The sequence below is a fragment of the Myripristis murdjan genome, chromosome 15, assembly GCF_902150065.1.
Source record: "Myripristis murdjan chromosome 15, fMyrMur1.1, whole genome shotgun sequence".
In the NCBI taxonomy this organism is placed as follows: domain Eukaryota; kingdom Metazoa; phylum Chordata; class Actinopteri; order Holocentriformes; family Holocentridae; genus Myripristis; species Myripristis murdjan.
Genome location: NC_043994.1, coordinates 1,749,004 through 1,768,691, shown reverse-complemented (window position 1 = coordinate 1,768,691; position 19,688 = coordinate 1,749,004). Strand labels below are relative to the sequence as shown.

General features: G+C 39.4%; 1 protein-coding gene across 1 annotated transcript in view; it reads left to right on the top strand.

Moving 5' to 3' along the window:
• Positions 1-19,688, top strand: part of rasgrp3 (RAS guanyl releasing protein 3 (calcium and DAG-regulated)) — a 53,513-nt gene that overhangs the window by 19,395 nt on the left and 14,430 nt on the right. Inside the window, exons 2-8 of the mRNA XM_030069982.1 lie at positions 3,137-3,302; positions 6,569-6,671; positions 9,422-9,484; positions 11,705-11,836; positions 12,500-12,647; positions 15,093-15,266; positions 19,104-19,220. Coding sequence (XP_029925842.1) covers positions 3,233-3,302; positions 6,569-6,671; positions 9,422-9,484; positions 11,705-11,836; positions 12,500-12,647; positions 15,093-15,266; positions 19,104-19,220 — 807 coding nt within the window. The 5' untranslated portion in view covers positions 3,137-3,232. The remainder of the gene's footprint in view (positions 1-3,136; positions 3,303-6,568; positions 6,672-9,421; positions 9,485-11,704; positions 11,837-12,499; positions 12,648-15,092; positions 15,267-19,103; positions 19,221-19,688) is intronic.

Here is a 19,688-nt window from a genome sequence, read left to right as displayed (position 1 = left end):
TGGGTGGTGAGAACCAAACAGTCTGAAAGGGACCTTGGATCCTTTGCACATGCGTATGTTTTGTGCAGCGGGACCCTGAGCTCACAGTGTGACTGGTCATGCAGTTAACTTCAACAACTTGTATTCATTTGTGACTTTTAGGAGAATATAAGCCTCTGTCAGTATGAACCACTGAGCCTTGTCTTTTAGCATCTTACTTCATTTTCTGTAGTTTTGGACGTTGTTACGATGTTTTTCACCGTATTTGCACTTGGCATTTCTGGGATGTCAGCACTCCGCTGCAGTCTCTCCTCAGCTTCATTGCACATGTTCAGATTGCCAAGACAGATGTGTTTTTATATTTTCAACTGATTTTAAAGGGGGGAAATTAAAAAATTGTCTTTTCCCAAGACAACCCAAAATTATATCGGAACTGGGAGATGGCAGGTAAATCCCAGGCTCCTGATTAGAGCAACTACCACCTGATACATCAACCTTTTTGTCTATGAAAGCTTGTTCCATGTAAAGGTCTAATGAAGAGCCTACATCAGCCATATGAACTATCCAGGGCAAACTGGATGAGCCATCCACCACCCTGCATACCTAGGGCTGGGGAAAAATCAATAGAGCATAGTATCGCTATATTTTGTTTAGCAATATTGTATTGATACACAGACGATACACAGTACTGATACTACATCACCAAAGCCTCATGACTTTTAAATGTAACTATAGCTCATAATAAGCTGCTGTACAAATGACCTTTTTTCATTGCAGTTGAACCACTGAATCACACATGCATGTTTGTAGAGTTATACAGCCACTGGGACTACATTCTGTTTGTACAAGCCACTAGATTTATAATGTGGTTATGATGGGCAGTATATGGAACTGTTGATACATTACAGACAGCAGCTGTAGCCTGTCTTGTAGAATGTCTTTGTATCGTACCTATGAGCAACAAAATCAATCCCTGCAGCCTGAGCCCAGTCCAGTGCAGTCTCACATCTTGTGTAGCACTGAGGAGAGGTTGCCTTCATGTCTGAGGATGGAAAGTCAGCTGTGCTCCCCTGTAGCTGATGGCAGCCTCCACAGTGTCATACACTGTGACCACTGTTTCAGAATATCACTTTTCAACACTGGTGAGCTATCCTTTAAAAACAACAAACCAGCATTCAAGTACTTCAGCAAACACTGGGTGTTTAGGATTCATACAGACACACAGACACACACACAGACACACAAACACACACACACACACACACACACACGTACACACACACACACGTACACAGGAGACACACATCCATTGCTGATATTGACACGTGCCAGAAAGTAAATGATAAGGCTGGCTGGTGACGTCTTTTGTGCCTCACCAAGGTGACCGCAACTGATTACGCACACAGCTATTAACAGGTTCCAAATGACTAGAGGCTGGGTCGCCAGCTCCTACATTGAGCTCCTAATCTCCATTCAATAACATGAATGATCTGGCTAGCTGCTGACCCTCACACACTGGCCAATCCCCAACAATCCAGCTCCTTGACAACCCCACATGACATCAACTGTGTGGACACATTCAAATTTGATGCTACTAACAGATTTGTTAGTATTGCACTGTAAATGCAGGAAGGTGTTGATGGATGTACATATACAGATCTTCCCAAAGTGGCATTGAGTTCAATTTTACAGGTATTCGAAGACGTTTTGGTGAGGGAAGCAACATGAAACCAGATTTTAGTTGGTTAAATCATTTCATTCATTTACAGGAAACTTAGATTGTCACAAAAACAGAGGGGGGACACCACTAAGGAGAAAGGGCCTGGAGTGCTGCTGAAACCAACGACCAAATCTAACCAAAGGAGGTTTCTTTAACAAAAGCTTCAGCTAACTTGCCCTAAATGAGAAACTCAAATGGGAAATACAGGGTGTTCACATTTATTACAAAAGCAAATGAATAGACAAATCTGTGGAAATTATTACAAAATGAGGAGTAGATATTGAAGTTTTTTTGCCTCATTTCATACACCTCTATATGGGCACCATTAGCTGCACGAAGCACATCAAGATGGTACTCGATTTCTTGCCATGTTCGCTGTAGCAGAGCCTCATCAATGGTGGCAACGGCATCAGTGATCTTTTGCTTCAGGTCGTTTATGTCCATTGGGATTAAAACTTTAGAATAGAATAGAATAGAATAGAATAGAAAAATGCTTTATTGTCAACCTATTGCGTGCAGAAGGCAGAAATTTGTCTTTGACTTGCATTCATTAAAAACACATTTACATAAAACATGCTAAGTACATCATAACATCACAAGACACATTCACAATACATACACATTCACAAATCACAATAGAAGCAACATTAATAACCACTGAGTACACAGAACAAATGTGATTAACATATCTCATCAATTGCTTTTGTAATAGATTTTTGAAATTGTAAAGAGACTTTGTGGACACCCTGTATAAAACCTCTCTGTCTCTTATCTCCCCAACCAAAACCAAAATACAGTCAGCACTCCTATTCCTAATGTCTCTGACATAAAACAAAGCTACATGAGGTGATATCAGTGATGCACCAAACCATCCCTGGCCCAGTCCCCAGGCGGTCAAACTAGTGCCTCAGCTAACAAAGAAATCAAGCCTGTCTAAAACCATAAGGACCATTAGTAAGACACAGGCTGATGCCCAGATAGACAAACAAGACGTATTTGTAGCCTCAGTCCCTCAGCTGAACCATGTTAACTGGAGCACTGGACTGGGTGCTCCTCCAATCACAAACACCAACGGGAGTCATCCTGGAGGTAGGAGGAGCAGCAGCCAGATCCTGGTACCACAGAGCTTGATAGGCACATACTAAGAACTCTAGGAAGAGGTTACACACACTGTATATACAAACAGGAGTGGGCGGTGGTGTCAACAATTACTCAGAGACCTTGATTTGGCAGTCTGGTACTCTGTCTTGTAACACCAGGTCTGAAAACTGAATGATCCTTTCATTTTTAATATTCATCAGAGTTACCTGTACCCTATCATGAATCAAGACTCCCAGTAAGAGTAGTTGGTATATTTTGACAACACTTTAATTTTATTCCATCTTGCAGATATATTGACATGATCTTACTGGTAATTGTCTTTCTCCTCTTCCCAAGGAATCCCTGATTGGTCCAGAGTGGTGATTAGGAAGTGTTGACCTCTGACCTCCAGCCACGGAGGTGTGCCATGTGTTTCCCCTCAAAGCTGTCACCATGGGATCATCCACACTGGGAAAGGCAGCAACTCTTGATGCTCTCTTGGAGGAATGCATCCATGCCTTCGGTGAGTGCTAGTAAGGGACCAGAGCTTAGAAACTGGCCTCATTCAGTAGGTTTTCTATCACATCTACAGCACATCATAGGAACATTATAAGAGCATTCATGAAGCCTTATGAACATGCTTATAACAATGCAGTTGCTGCTGCATTATATAAGTTATAACTTGTAATGAGTTATATGAACAAGACCAATTTCTGTGTTTAGGGGTTGTTTGGCAGAGGTTATAACAGAGATAGCCCATACAGTCCAGACTGAAAACTCCACCAGGTCATTTCACTGATCACCTCACCTTACAGCAGAGAGGAGGGACTAATCAGTGAAGTCATCTGGTGGAGTTTTTGGTTGGAATGAAAACCTGCAGCCTCTCAGTCTCCATGGCACCACTTTGACACCCCTGAAGAGCATTAAATGGGGCTAAGTAGAGCCATAAAAGATTTTTTTTCATAAAATCATCTCTCTAATTGATAATATTTTTCTTACTGTGCGTTGGTGAAAATGACCAGATGCTAGTTAAGAAGATATGACTGAAAAACTGGAACCAGGGTTAGGTTAGGGTGCAGCTCTCTCTCTCTGTAGGTTTGGCTATAATGTACCATAAGACCCTGTATTTCACTAAGAGTTACCTCATGCTACACACACCCAACAAAGAATTAAAGGGGTTAAGAGTCTATTAGAATTACTAATGGAGCATTTGAAGCTATCATTATCATGTCAAAATTAAAACAGTGATGAATCACATCATTAATCTCAGTGACACTCAGTGATAAACAGGCAGCTTTAGCTGCAAACGTTGAAAGTTGTCTCACAACCTCTGATACACAGCTGTAAACATTCATAAAACACTTTGATTTATAATTCATTACAAGCTGGTTTCATGAGCACTGAAATAATGAAAACATTATTGTTTCATGTTGAAAACATGGTTCTAAGACATCACTAGTGAACTGCAATTCTTTTAGTACTGCTATAACACATTGTATATATGTTCATTCTATAACCACAAAAGTTCCAGTACATATGAGAAAATTGTCTAAGTGATACCACAAATATTTAATATAACAAATCATAGCACAGCTTGAACCAAGTGCACTATGGGCTCTAGTTTCGTAGACTGGGTGAGGCGGGGGTGCAGCGCAGCTACGCTTCGCCAACCGGGTATGGCCAGGTCGGGTTGGGTCACAGGTATAGCCTATCACAACAATAGCCACCCAATGCTGTTGGCCGTTGCGCTAGACTTTTTTCCCTTTCTTTTTCTTTTTCTTTTGCTTCTTCTTTGTCTCATGGCCCAGCCCACCAGCCCACCGGGGAAATCCCCGGTTTCCCCGTACAGCAGTCCGCCCTTGACTGTACTGGACACATTGCTTGGATTTCCATTACGCTGCCAAACGGTGCCAATCTCCTTTGATCTGACATCAGATGTGACGGGACAGTCGATATGGAGATACATTTATGTGCTGATTGAGATAGTAGCATTGAATAGTGGTTTTTGTCTGTATTTATTGCATTGTTAATGTGCCTGACATTCTGGACCCCTGCCTGTGAGGTTTTGATGACGTGTGCACACTGTGCACCGGTCAGCCAAACTTCCACTACACCGCCTGCGCTCCGCCTGCACTGACAGTAGACCTGGTTTCAGATTGCGAGCTTTGAGCGCACCTCAGCGAAACCTTTTGGCACAAAACTGTCACTACGCCAAGCTGAATCTGTCGACACCTCCTCCTGCTGCAACGCCACTCCCATCTCAGCGCACCTCGATCTGCCAAACTACCAAACTGTGCGCCCCTCGGGTTGCGCTGGTCCAAACTAGCTCTACGCGGGGTTCACCTCACTGCGCCACCCTGCGCTGCGCCGGGAAACTAGTGCCCTATAAGTGCAATTAAATCTGGGGCTCCAAAAGCAACATTGTACTTTACTGAAAGCACACTGGAGACCTAAAAGACCACACCAGTGGTTCTGCATGTTTAGCCTATATCTACAAAATGTATAAGCTTCATGTTTCAGCTTCTTTTCCTAATCTTTTCCCAAAGAAAGCAGTTGTATTTTAGAACTCTGATATCATTGGTTTCCATTCATTCCACTATGATATGGAAATGAACTTTCAGAGACTTCAAACTTTCTTCACAGCAGTATTCCATCACCATAATAGAGTCGTCCACATTAGTTTTCCTAAAAGCAGCAGCACTGTTGGGTTTTGATGACTTGAAATTTGGGTGGAGTGACACGGTCACTCTGCTAGAAAATAGTCCTTGAGGAAGCGTTGGCTTTACACAGCCATTTATCAGCTTTGTGGTTTATCAACCAAAAACACGTATTTAAAAATCAGGGGATTTTGATTATATAATCTTTCAATAAACTCCCACATGGTTTATTGCAATTTAAAATTCAGAATTTATTGCTATGGTGATTTTTCTTTCATCTGACTCCATCTTTGTTGTTAAGTGACTATTGGTGTAAAGTTTTTCAATTTCCCAATCCATATTCATTCATGAACCTTGTATACATTTCATTGTCATATAGTTAATTTTTAGAAATCATTTAATAACATTGTTGAATGTATGCATGTCTATCAAGGCCAAATTCACTTTTTTGTGTTCTGCAAAATAGATAATTAGGTAAAGAGGCAGTTTTAAACATACACTTTATGGCCCTCCAAATCATCCCTCCAACCTCGCTCCCATGGCAAATTAGTTGTATACCTTGCTGTAAGCCATCAGCTTATAGCTTGACTGATGAGCATAGTGGCAATTCAGTCAAATTCAATGAAAATTCAACAGAAAAACAAAAAATTTGCAATGTGGTGAGTACTGTTCATGAAAATGAAACCTGTTGCAAACTATGCAAGAAGTCAAATTTTGCACAGCGGGAATCAGAGCTTATTCAGTCAACTTTTTTCAGTAAATATTTGGGTAAAATTGCCCCTACATCCAATTAACCGGTGTTGTTCTGTGCTTCTTTAAAATATTGTGATACAGATCTTAAATCTCATTCTGAGTCCTATTAAAAAGACTTAACTTACCTGCAGATACCCTGCTGTTTAGCCACAGTGGCTACCACTGTTCATGTTTAATTTCCAGTTCTTCTTTTATTTATTACAAACTTAATGTGTAACATGCTTTTTTTCTTAGAAAAGACCTCCTCAGTACCAGGGCTTTAAAACAACAAATATAAAAGCTTTCTTGAACTGGCTGCAGGTCAAATCACTATTATATGGAGTTAATTTCTCAGCTGCACAAATCCACATCAGTGATCTTATGTTGCTTCTGCCCCCAGATGACAATGGGGATCTACAGAGCAATCTGCTTCCCCGCAGCCTGCTTCTGATGCACCGCTGGTACGTCACATCGACTGAACTCGCTGGGAAACTGCTGATGATATATCCTACATGGCAGAAAGCCTGCTGAGTATACAGCTGATACAGAACAGACTCAAAATGAAAGGCAATAGAAGTGCTAGGTGTAACATTTTAAAGTGATAGTTCAGACTCTTACCCATACAGTCATATTTGCTGCTCCGTGCAAGTGCAATACTTCCACCAAGTCTGGTCCATTAAATCCTTCTCTGGGACAGGAACTAGAGCTTTACCGGGAGTGTATCGCTGCAAAATGAGTGAAGTGGATATAAACTGGAAAACAACACTATCTTGACACAAAGGATGAAGGATGCACAAAAACAGCGTTTGAGTTGGTTTCACTCTCAGCGCTCTTTCTTGTCTGCTGGCTTCCAAAAGGGCAGGACTACATTCTGTCCTAGCACTGCCATTGAGTCACCACACAGTGGCTTTCTAGTCCCATACTCAACCTACAGGGTGATACAGTGGCAGTTTCTATGGCAGAAAACAGCCAACTATGTTTTGGGAGTAGCTGATGACAGCTGACATTCAGTAGTCATGAATGCACTAGCTGGGTCATAGACCAGGAAGCCAGCAGCCACAGCAAAGCTCCATTGCAATGGTTCCAAACTGCTGCAAACGTGGGCCAGCTCACTTGTTAGCACCTTGGTTCTAAGAATCCCAAATGTAGCAGGTTCAAGAACCAGAGCTGTTTTGGTCAAAAAGGTATACAAGGGCCACAATCCATAAGGTGAAAAGGCTCTAAGTTCACCCTAGTAAACCCTAGTGTTCCCTAATGTGATGTTAGCAGTTATTAAATTGTATTGCAGTAGGGGTATAATGATTTACCATTGTAGGCTTTGGGTAAAACCAGGAGATGCTTTGAAGGCCAGTGTCCTGGAATAGCAGTGCAATGAGCTACATAACCCCTTACTCACAAACACTCATTTATTAGTATTTGTGAGTGTCGTTTTTTTCTGCTGTTCAGTGGCTATCTGTCTTTTTTCTAAATGCTCTTGGTATAGCATGATAATTCATGTTTTCTTGGAGCTTGCACTGAGTGATTTGTTGTGTGGTGCAGACGTCAGACAGCTATTCACCAGGATAGGGCAGCACGCAATTCATTACTTCCTGGAAACACATTATCAGTCATCTACTGCTTTGGCAGCTTTGTTGTCGCTCTCTCTCTCTCTGTGTGTGTGTGTGTGTGTGTGTGTGTGTGTGTGTGTAACTGTTTGTTCCTTGCCTGGACAACATTTTCAGTAATGGCAAAGTGTCAGTTCAAGGTTTCCTCAGTATGCTCAGAAGCTCCAGTGGCTTAGGACGGAGACACTGCTCTGCCTTGTCTTCTCACACAAATACAGCAGACACCAGAAAGGACCAATTGCTTCCACTGCACTGTAGAAAACTATTAACTTAAATTTGATATTTCAGTTTTTATGTAGCCCTATTCAAACGTATTTACGTGCTCAGTTCTTAATGATCAGCATGACACTGGATGAGATGTGAGAACATGTTTTTGTCTGCAACTGTAAGTCAGGAAGGTCAGCTCACTGACTAAAGTCACAATATGTATTAATTTGCTATATTTATCAAAATGACAGTGTTGTGGATTCCTGTTTTACTATACTGTCTACTTTTTTCAAGATGTGTCTACAAAAATGAGAGCATGATGACATGTGTTGAGCCCTGTGTCCTAAAAATAATGTTCTTTTACAACCAAACTGCATTCTCAGTTTCATTTTGAGGGAAATGTACTTTGTTGCAAATTATGTATGTAACATATCACAACAATATTTGTAATCCCTTAGTCTGAAAGTCATGGTATGGTAGGAGGCACAAAGGGAGGCAGATGCATCAAACTATGGACTTGACCTGAGTTCAGGCCCAGCGCAAAGTAACTGTGGTCTTTGTTTTTTTGTATTTTTTGTATTTTTTGTATTTTTTTTTTTTTTGTATTTTTTTTTTTTTTTTTTTGCATTACGTTACACTATGATATGTTTTAAATTGTATTCCACTACAGATTACTGAATATATGCTCTAAAATTTAATTTGTGGGGCGCCCCAGTGGCTCACCAGTAAAGAGCGTGTGCCATGTACCAGGGCTTAGTCCCGATCGCAGCAACCGGGGTTTGAATCCGACCTCAGGTCCTTTGCTGCACGTCATTCCCTCTCTCTCCCCTGCCTTTCCTGTCTGTCTCCACTGTGACTGTCAAATAAAGCAGAAATGCCAAAAAAAAATATATAATAATCTTAAAAAAAAATGAATAAATACAATTTAATTTGTAATGTAGTCCATTAGATTACTCCAGCTGTGTAACATATACCAAATACTTTGGATTACTTGTGGAATACTTCAAAATTTGCCTGTTTGTCTGAGTCAGAATCAGTAGCAAAGTGACCATAAGCATCCCCCTTGTTAACCTGCCTGCCTAAACCTATCCTTTCCCTAATCTTCAGCATGTAGTTTTGGTGGCTAAAGGTAATGAAACTGGCTAGAAGGCCACCAAACATGATATACACGATATGTTGATAAGAAACATATTAGTGATAGGTATGAAACCACATAATCTGCAACAAAAAATAAGTATATGAGAATACAGTTCAGTTATATGGGAATAAAATAGGTTGATTAGAATCATATTTGTGATAAGTCATAAACAAACGTAATCCATGACAAAATATGTTTTCCCTAAGATAGAGTGCAGTTCAGTTGAATGGGAATGGAATTTTTGGGAGACAGGGTTGAGTTTGTCATATTCCAAATCTAAAAATAGTCCTTAGCACAGCTCTACTTACCGTGATTGCCAAGGTGACAACTGTCAAAGAACCAGGCTGAAGATTTGTTATCTAATGAGGTAAGACACCACATCCACACTCATCCATCCCATAACAAGAAAGACGCCTATTGCTATTCTTATAATCCTCTAAGAATATTGGCCTAAATGTTTGCAAAACTAATGATAATTTCTTTTCCCTTGAATAATACCAAGTTTTAGTTGTCATTTGTAGTAAATCAGAAATTGACACTGTGAATTCCAGTAACAAACCTGATGTGTGTCTATAAAGGGGCTTGGTAGACAACAACCAGTTCAGTCATGTTGGTTGAGTTGCAGAGAGGCAGTCTGGAATGCTGTGGCTTGTGTAGGGATTGTAGTCTTTACATTGTCATATGAAAATAAAAATAAAATAAATCTTTGAGACAGATCAGAAGAAAATCATAAAATTGCATCCAAATATATGAACCAGGAGTCGGTGGCAAACCTCAAATCTCTGGAAACAGTTTGAAAGTGAGTTCCAGAACTTGTTTGGGGATCAGTACCGGCAGTGTGACAGTAGTAACTGGGGGGATGGGACATTTAATTGGCCCACTCTTTTTTCTGAGCTGGTCATAGGATTTGCATCAACAACCTTCCTCAAGCATAGGACAGACAGCAACATATAGGAGGCAGCCAACACAAGCCTTAAGTGTAGGCCTCATGATGCTGAGGCTAAACATCAAAGAATAAATCAGTCATCAAAGCAGCAGATTTTTTTTTTTCACAATACATTATGACACTAAAATTTCATTGTTGTATTGTGTTGTATTAATGCATAGTTGTGGAAAGTGTTCGAAGGGTTAGGGTTAGTGTGCAAAATTTGAAGAAAATTCTTAGAATGATAATGTTTTCTAAGAATTTATCCTTATAGTTAAGACTATATTCTGGTAAAGATAAAAGCTATTCATAAAGCATCTTAGCCATTAAGAAAGCTCCAAAAGTGCTTAGGAGTCGTGAGGAGGAGGTTTAAGAGGCTTAAAAGTTTCTTAAGTAGAGGAGAAAATGGCAGAGACACAAACACGTAGGAGAAATATTCTCCAAATTCCAGATGAAAGCGAGTTAATGAAACGCTACAAGTTAGATCATACAGGAATAATGTTGGTCATTAATCTCATTAGAGATGCGCTCACATCTCCCGCCCAACACAATACTACTATAATGCCAGAAATGAAACTCATAACAACACTAAAGTATTTGGCAACTACAAAAATGCAACAGTGCAGTAGTGATAACTTGGGTCTGTTGCAGCCTTCCATCAGCAGACTGGTCACACAAACAATCACAGCGCTTCCACAGCCTCATATTCTGACTCAGATCATATCATTTCCACTGGATGTCCATAACTTGCAGAATCACACAAGGGCATTCATGACCTGCATTATCTGAGATCAGCCATTTTTCACCGGTTAATATCAAATTGATTAAGGTAAGGTAAGGTAAGGTTTAGCCATAAAAAATACTTGGTTAAGGTTAAGGAATGGTTAGATTTAGGCAACAAAATAGAAACTGGACACGGTCCCAATAGGTCCCACTGAAAACTGGAATCAAACTCAGGTGTCGTGTGTGAAAGTCCTGTGGCATCCACCTCAACCATCTATGTTGGTGGACTTTGTCACTCTGTATACTACATCATCATCCCCTGCATCTCACTCTGACACCAAACGATGCCTCTGGCTTCCAATGGATGCCTTGGATGGATGGCATCAGTATCAGATGCAGAAGGACGTGACAAAGCTGTGCTATTTGATGCCCTGGGAATGAGAATGGGTTTTAATAAACGTAAGCAAGTAAATATAACAGCTAACTGCATGTGAATTGGCTACTGCACATGTAAAACCATGTTGCCAAGCATTTTGTTGTCTAACAGAGGGGTTCATTACATAAAATGGTGATCTTAATAGAGACTAAATTCTATTATTACGCTGAGTGATTTCACTGTGCCTTCTATGCCCATTGTCAAGTGCATTTTTTCTCTTTTCTTGATCAACCAATCACACCTTTTAAAAGAATGTGTCACACCTGCAATGGGGTCAACCATATCCTGTCACTGTGAGCGAATTCTCAGAATGTTTGTGAATATGGCCCCTGGTTCTATAGAATGGTGCAGACAGCACCTACAGACAAATACAGACATCGTCTCACCTTTAATTTACACAGAATTTTCAGTGTTGGTGTGGAGTTTCATATCAGCATCTTTTCAGTGTCAAAATTCTGTCTCAGTGACATGCCAAAAATGTCATTGTCAATGTGTGTATCCAGGTACTGGATAGTTACATTCCCAGCAGAGTTCAATCTTGACTTGGGTCTTATCCGGATGACACAGGAGTTTAGAGATGTGGCTGCAGAGCTTGGCTGTGAGGAGCATTTCAAGCTCATCGACATCTCCACCATGTAAGAGTCAACAAAACAAATCACCACATATATAGCACATGCACTCACACTTAAACACAGTATATACCCCCAGTGGGCACTTTATTAGGTACACATGTACAATCTAATACAATCCAATAAAAATGTTCTGCAATGTAGTTTACTTTTATAATACATAATGCTCAGGTTGTCTTTTTGTCACAGTAATAGAGGTGTTAATTCAGTTCTGTGTTTGGCACTGAGCTCATAGTTAGTGCTGCTGTTGGACTGGATTGCATTTGATTGAGAGCTGTTTCTACTATTCTGTACCCCTCATGTATTATAAATAGGGAGGACAAAAAATGAGAAACACCTCTCAATATAATGCAGTCCAGTACAAGACCTCTGCAAACTACAACCTCAGTAATAAACATAGAATTGAATTGACACATTCTCCACAATGTCAACAAAAAGTGGACATTATAAACTTTGTTAAAAGGTAGAATAACCCCAAAACAACTCCCGACTTTAACTAACCCTACCCTTTACCCTAGAATAGCCTAACAGTAAACTCTTAAATGTTACCACTAAACTGACATCATTTTGTAAGAATGGCAGCACTCATAGGCTTTTATTTACAAGAACACAGAAGCACACCCACATTCTACCTGTGAACAGTGACATGATGAATTGCTTTCCCTGCAGTCCGTCATATGACTGGATGCGCAAGTTGACTCAGAGGAAGAAGCAGGCTAAGAAAGGCAAGGCCTCTCTGCTGTTTGACCACCTGGAGCCCATGGAGCTGGCAGAGCACCTCACCTTCCTGGAGTTCAAGTCCATCAGGAGGATATCAGTATGTACAGAAAAATCCACTCACCACTTTTTCTCACTTTCATTTATGATTCTTTTTATGATTTAAATAAATAAACTTTTTTCATGTCACACTTCACCAGAAAAATGGCTGAACTCCTATTCTGTCATGGCTGTTTATTGTACAGTTCTCATTTTTGGTCATGCAGGCATCCATGTGTGCAGTCAGTCCCTTAACTTTAGCTATGATTTCATTAAACCAACTGAATCCTCCACTCTGAGGACCATGTTTAACTGCTCTCTACTTTCTATTCAAGTAGAAAGCCTTACTCTTGAACATTTGTTAGCTTATCATGAAATTATTGTTTACAAGGTTTTAATTTTATCCCTAATTTTCAGGCTTCCCAGACATGTCCATGTTTGCATCATTGATTCAACTTCTGCCGTTACATTCTGTGACACTTTGAGTGCTGCTACAGTTAGTACTCCTGATCAGCCACCAAAGTGATCTCATAAAATTTTGTAAATGAGCAGGAAGATGGACACAGACTAAGGGTTGTGGGCACAAATTACATGGGGATTGTTTCTCCTCCACAAACCGCATTACATAACAACAGCACAAATTTGACCACCAGTATGATGACATGAAAAGATTGGTTAAAGGTTATATTTAAATTTAAATTTTATTGTTTGTTCATAATCCATAATCAGTTCATACTCAGTTGAGGCTTATTACTCTCATTTATTTTCTGTTGTATGACTAATATTTTATTGTATTTTATTGTGATGTTTTGTTCCATTTTATTGTTTGTGCATGTTTGTGCTGTTTGGGTTGAGGTTAGGCTTATCTCGATTTTACTTCCTTTTGTCTGTGAAGCACCCTGTAATTCTGTTTTGAAAAATGCCATATAAAAATGTTATTATTATAAATGGTATTAGATGCAAATACTATGCCATTACTGTGGCAAAGTCTCTGGTTTGATAAACTGATGCCTGAGTGGAGGAAAAGGTTTTAACCCCTACACTATCTCTTGGCACATAACGATTTTTCTGAAGTGAGAGCAGAACCTTATCCCCTAAACTTTCCATTCTTGTAATCACACTCTGTGTTAACAGTGGAAAATTTGTGGAGGGATGATGGTTTGGAAGGTTTTGTTTGAATCAATCATGGTTGAGAGTGTGTGAAAGAAGAACATCAGAGTGTAAACTCCACCATTTGAGTCAGTTATTGAGTGAAAAGCAGGCTGGGATCAAATCATGTAAATTGAATAGGTTACTAGAAACGCAACAGGTGACAGAGAATGTACTTCCCGTGACTTCTTAATAGCATAGATATGACTGTTCTGTTGTGCTAATTGTTTAATTATAATGCAGCAGCACTGATAGCACTGAACGCAGTGCTGGTGAAAAGTCATATGGAGGGTGCTGGGAAGCTGTACACCTGCTAGAGAGCTTTGATGTGAAGCTGGCCAGCCTCTGGGTGAACTTCCTTTTTATCCACTGAACAAACGGTCACTTTGTCAGGACACAGATGTCATCAAGGACATCAAAGTATATTTTCAGGTTCATTCTTGGACTGGTGATAAGAATATGAACAAAACTGCTGTATGTGTCTGTGTGCACAGGAGGTCTTGTCCTTGTACAAGTATAGGATGTGGAAAATTGCTGTTCCAGTTCCAGTAACTTCACTGGAAATCAGAAACATTTTTCCACACTTTGCCAAAGTGTGAGTTCGAAAGATAGTGTTCAGTTTACCAGCTGATATCTGCATGCCCCTTTTTATGTGCATCTTTAGGATAGTTAAGGGTAGTAGGGGAGTTCATGAACACATTTCCCCAATAAAACAAAACTGATAAATCTGTACATTTTCATTTATTAATACAAAGTATGATAGAGTAACTTAATGTGTGGATCCTTGATGTGGTTCATGGGATTTGCAGAACCTAGCTTTTTTAGTACTTAAAGGGATCGTTCACCTATTTAGAAAAATGTAAGAGAAATGTATATGTTATACAGGGCAGTAGTGGTGCTATCTTCATGTCAAACACTCTTTGAATAGATTAAGGCATTTATTTTTGAAAATGTTAGCTGGGGGGAAGTCCACCTCAGTAGCAGGAGGCTAACAGTTAGCATTTGGAGCATCCAGCCAGTATCCAGCACTCAGTAACAATGAGAGGAAGATAACACCACTACTGTCCTACAGAACAGCTGGGGGGAGTGAAATAATATCACATTTTTCAAAATGGGTGAAGTATCACATTAAAGGGGTCAGTAACTAAGGTTTTGGTGCCCTATAACACCAAATGAAAATAATATCTCAGTGGGGGTTTATATGGCTGTAGATCAATGCCTGTAGATCAAGTGATAGCACAATTATTACACAATTATTTGTTCAATTACTGAGATTTCAAAACTCACTTTCCTGCCCATTCTTTGCCTTGGAACCAATCAGTTGATCTTGATGCTAAAGAGTGAATTCTGTCCCCAGTTCACTGACTACCAGAGCTATGTGATCCACGGCTGCCTGGTAGACAACCCTACTCTGGAACGATCCATTGCCCTGTTCAACGGAGTTTCCCAGTGGGTCCAGCTTATGGTGCTCAGCAAGCTGACGCCTCAGCACCGGGCAGAGGTCATCACCAAATACATCAACGTAGCCCAGGTACGATGGGACAGAGGTGGCAGTGTGGTCCAGCACAGATGACATCCACCTCTCTATGTAGGACATTTACAGTATACCCATTTATCAAACTACTTATCTGCACCAGGTGGAAGCCTAGGGGAGATATTGTGTTTGGTCCTGTGTATGTGTGTGTGTGTGTGTGTCTGTCCATGGCTTATCTCGCATACTACTGTGTGGTTATAACTGTATAATGAAGAACCTCTTATAGTTGCGGTGATTCAAAAGCTTTGTAAAACGTTGGCTACTTCCGCTCTCTCTTTTCATTAACTGTCTACCTTGCTCAACCACTGCTTCTGTTTCTCTCTCTCTTCTAGGGTTACTACGCTGTTCCCTCTCTTCATTTACTGTCTAGCTTGCTCATTTTATGGTCTTATTTTGTCCATGTTCACTCCAATTGTGGCTGAAAAATATCCAGGATGTGTGTTGCATTTTTTGGGCAAGTTTACACACCACTGACAAGGATGTCAATAGAACAAAAAACACTTTGTCAGAGAGTGCAAAAGAGACACCTTTAGTATTCATTCATTCATTCATCTTCTAAACCGCTTATCCTCACTAGGGTTGCGGGGGGGTGCTGGAGGCTATCCCAGCGCTCATAGGGCGAAGGCATTGAAACACCCTGGACAGGTCGCCAGTCCATCGCACCTTTAGTAGTCATTTTGAATTTTGCTATTTTAATTTGTGTTCCTTTGACACACAGTTTCTGTCAAAAGCCACAAGACTTCTGGCAAACAGCCAGAAATGGCTCACAAGCCATTGAACTCTTGCCATAGTTGGTACCGGAGTGGAGATGCAAAGGTTGCTGCTCACTGCCATGATGTAAGGGGGCCCACAGGAGAGCCACCCTCAACCGCCCTAACCCTATTGGATGCTATATGCATATGATACATATGATGGATGTTATATGCAAATGTGCTGAAATAAGAATTACTGGGCTGGAAGTGAGGCAATACAGGTGAAGTGCAGAAACATTTTATGATTAATATTGACACAAATATTTTTTTGGTAGTATGTAGGGGTGGAGGAAAAAACATCCAGCATAAGAGTTTTTTTCTCACAATTCCCTGATACCCAAAATCAATCTTTTTGTTTACATTATGTGACTTCACTAACACAGCCATGTCAAGACTTTCTGAAGTAAGAGCTGGAGTCATGCAATCGCTGAGCAAAGACAAGATGGCTGCACATATATAGAATTGAAAATACAAAAAAGAAAAGCCAATGCTTTTTCAGTCAACCAGTTGTTCTAACACTGATCTGAGATTCAAATTATTTATTAAATAGAGGTAAAAAAAAAAAAAAAAAAAAAAAAAGTAGGACTGAATTGATTGATTTAAGTATTTTTTTTTATGTTTTGTTTTTTTGTTTTGTTTTTTTAAATTTTGGCCTTTATGACTGTAAACAGATACGCCAATTAGCCAGTTTAGCTAATAACTGAATCCTGATTAATCAAAGAATTGTGATTAGACCTTTTCGTTAGCTCACTGGAGATTCCAGCTCCCATTATGACATTTATTTATTTTATAAATATTTTCTGTTGTGTTCTGTTTCTACATAGTTGGTGTTTTTTTTTTTTTTTTTTTTTTTTTTTGGACAAATTAGTTACAAAATACTATGTTATATGTCAAAGTACTTTACACACTGGGATAATATCATTTTGAGAAAAGGACAAAGTTACTTATATTTGTGGTTGATATAGTCAACAGCTGGTATGAAAATTTAAAAGCAAAACAAAATAAGCAAAACATACTATCTCAAAATTGATCACTCTGACTTGTGCCTCATCTAATGTCTTAAAGACACAAATAAATCTGAAAATGAGAAAAAGAAGTGTTGGTGACAAAGAATGGAACGTCCCCTAATGTACTAATACTGTCTCTTCACTACTCAAGTTGGACACGACGTCCCTTGTAATTGTCCTTTGTATGTGTGTGTGTGTGTGTGTGTGTGTGCGTGTGTGTGTGTGTGTGTGTGTGTGTGTGTGTGTGTGTTTGTGCATGTCTGCTCATTTGTTTGTGTGTGCTCGTTTATCTTATCCAGCTCACATTAAAGACAACTGTATTAGGCATTTTTGTTGCTTATAAGAGGGCCAAAGAGCTTCTCCATTACTCGTTCTTCAGTATTGAAAGGGATGAATCAGTGGCCTAATGACAAGCTCTCATGGTGAGTCTGTCTCCTTTGTTACTGCAGACTAATGTGAAACAGTCTCCTTTGAACACACGGACACTCAATTCAAAAGACCTTTTTAGTGGGGCTGGAGGGTTAGAAGAAGGGGGTCAAGGATAAAAGCACTTACCCCACTCTGCTATTAGTCGAACAAGCACGCTGCATCACAGAATTATGTTGAATTAGTTTGTACGACTGTTTTGTTGAGGTAAAAATAGCATCATTTTACTGCCTTTATTATAGGCCTCCTGCTCTCACTGTCTTCTTGCCTTTCCCTCTCCCTTGTCTAAATTTTCTCTCAGTCATCGCATGTATTTGCCAAACCCTTTCTCTAAGAGTGTTGCATTATAAAAAAAAAAAAAAAATCATGTTAAAATATAAAGAATTTTATTATATGATCCCTATCACCTGATGCAGTGGCATTTAGCAAGCCTTTCTAGGCTCCATACTTTTGGAACAACAACAACATTTGTACAGAATATATGGGTGCCCATTTGATATGTGCTGCAATTCTGCAGTTATTGTGATTTTTTTTTTTTTTTTTTTTTTTTTTAGTTATTATTGTTTTGATATTGTGTCATTTTGGACTAAGTTAAGAAGTTTTTAATTTTACAGTTGCTATAATTCATGTATAAATATGATAAATAAAATTGTACAACAACAACAACAATAATAATAATAATAATAATAAGTGCATTAAATAAACAAAATAAATTATCATAAAAATGACCAAAGAAAAATATAATTAAAAATAAAACAGTTATAAGGAAATTCACACACCAAATGAATGATTATCTGTGCACTTTGATGCAACTAAGATATCGTAATTTAATTTAATTGTAATGTATTTTTATTTTTATTTTATTTTATTTTGTCCAAATTAAAACAACAACAACAGCAAAATATCATTTTTACTGAATCGATTTTCCCCCCATTCCTAATGTGGAGCTACAGAGGAAGAACATTGCCTTGTCAATGAGATAACAGTCATATCAATGTGATCAGCCCATGACAGACCACTATCAGTCATTAAACCCAGCAATTTAACCTGGTAAATCTGTTTTATGGCTTCATCAGACGAATGAAGGTTCAACTGAGGAGCAGCAGACAGTTTGTGATACTTAAGAGGATGATACTTTTTGTCTTTGAGATGTTAGAGCCAGCTTATTTAGCTTTCTCCATTCAAAGATAGATGTTAACATATTAGGCAAGACTGTAGTTCTTAGGTTGTTGTGGCTGTGTAGTACAGGGTGATGTCATCTGCATACATCATCATACTTGCATCCTCTATTTTGTTGTTTATGGCAATGTTTCTGTTTTACCCATGGGTAACTGGCAAAGGTTAGATAAAAGAACATTTTTCAACTAAACAAAACATGAACTGATATCAGATTTTGATGGCCCTCAGAATCAGAATTGGACATGTATACAGCGCATTTGGCCTCAGTTGGGGTTTTTACTGCAGTTTGAGACATACAGCTTCCTGTTTATGGTCAGGTCTGTGCATTGTAAACAAACCAATTAGCCACAAGTTTACAAGGCTTGGTTAGAGATGCATTCACAAAAGAAAAGCCCACATTTAGACATAGTCACTCATACCAGTTTCTCCAACAAATCCACCACTAGTTTATGTCCCATTGTCTTCATCAGAAACTTCTCCAGCTGCAGAACTTCAACACTCTGATGGCAGTGGTGGGGGGGCTGAGCCATAGCTCTATATCGCGACTGAAGGAGACACATTCCCATCTGGCCCCTGAGGTTACAAAGGCAAGTCTTTAGGCCCAGTATTTAATGTATTTGCTGTATTTTATTTGTTTGCATGCACAAGTAGCATGCTCATGCATGCCCAGAGTAGTGTAATAAAGCAATGACATAGTTAGTTATTGTCTCCAGTGACCAATAACCATTATATGGCAGTCCTTTACATATTTTTGTTTTATACTTATATTTTGTTTTGTTTATACTTGGCGGACCTATTTGCCCTGGGTTACCTGGATTTCAAAAGTTAAGACGAAAGTTCACCCCTTACAGGATTCCTATGGGGGAGGTTAGTTTAAGGGGATTACTGTCCTTAGACTTTGATTTCGTCTTTAGTCTACATAAGGTGGACCAGGGGGTAGCAATTTAGGGTGTGATCATTAAAAAATGGATATGGATATGGAGTCCCAAGAAGGACTTGTTGAGAGGGATAAAGTAATGCTAGAGGATCCACTCAGAAACTCCACCCAAGGACCA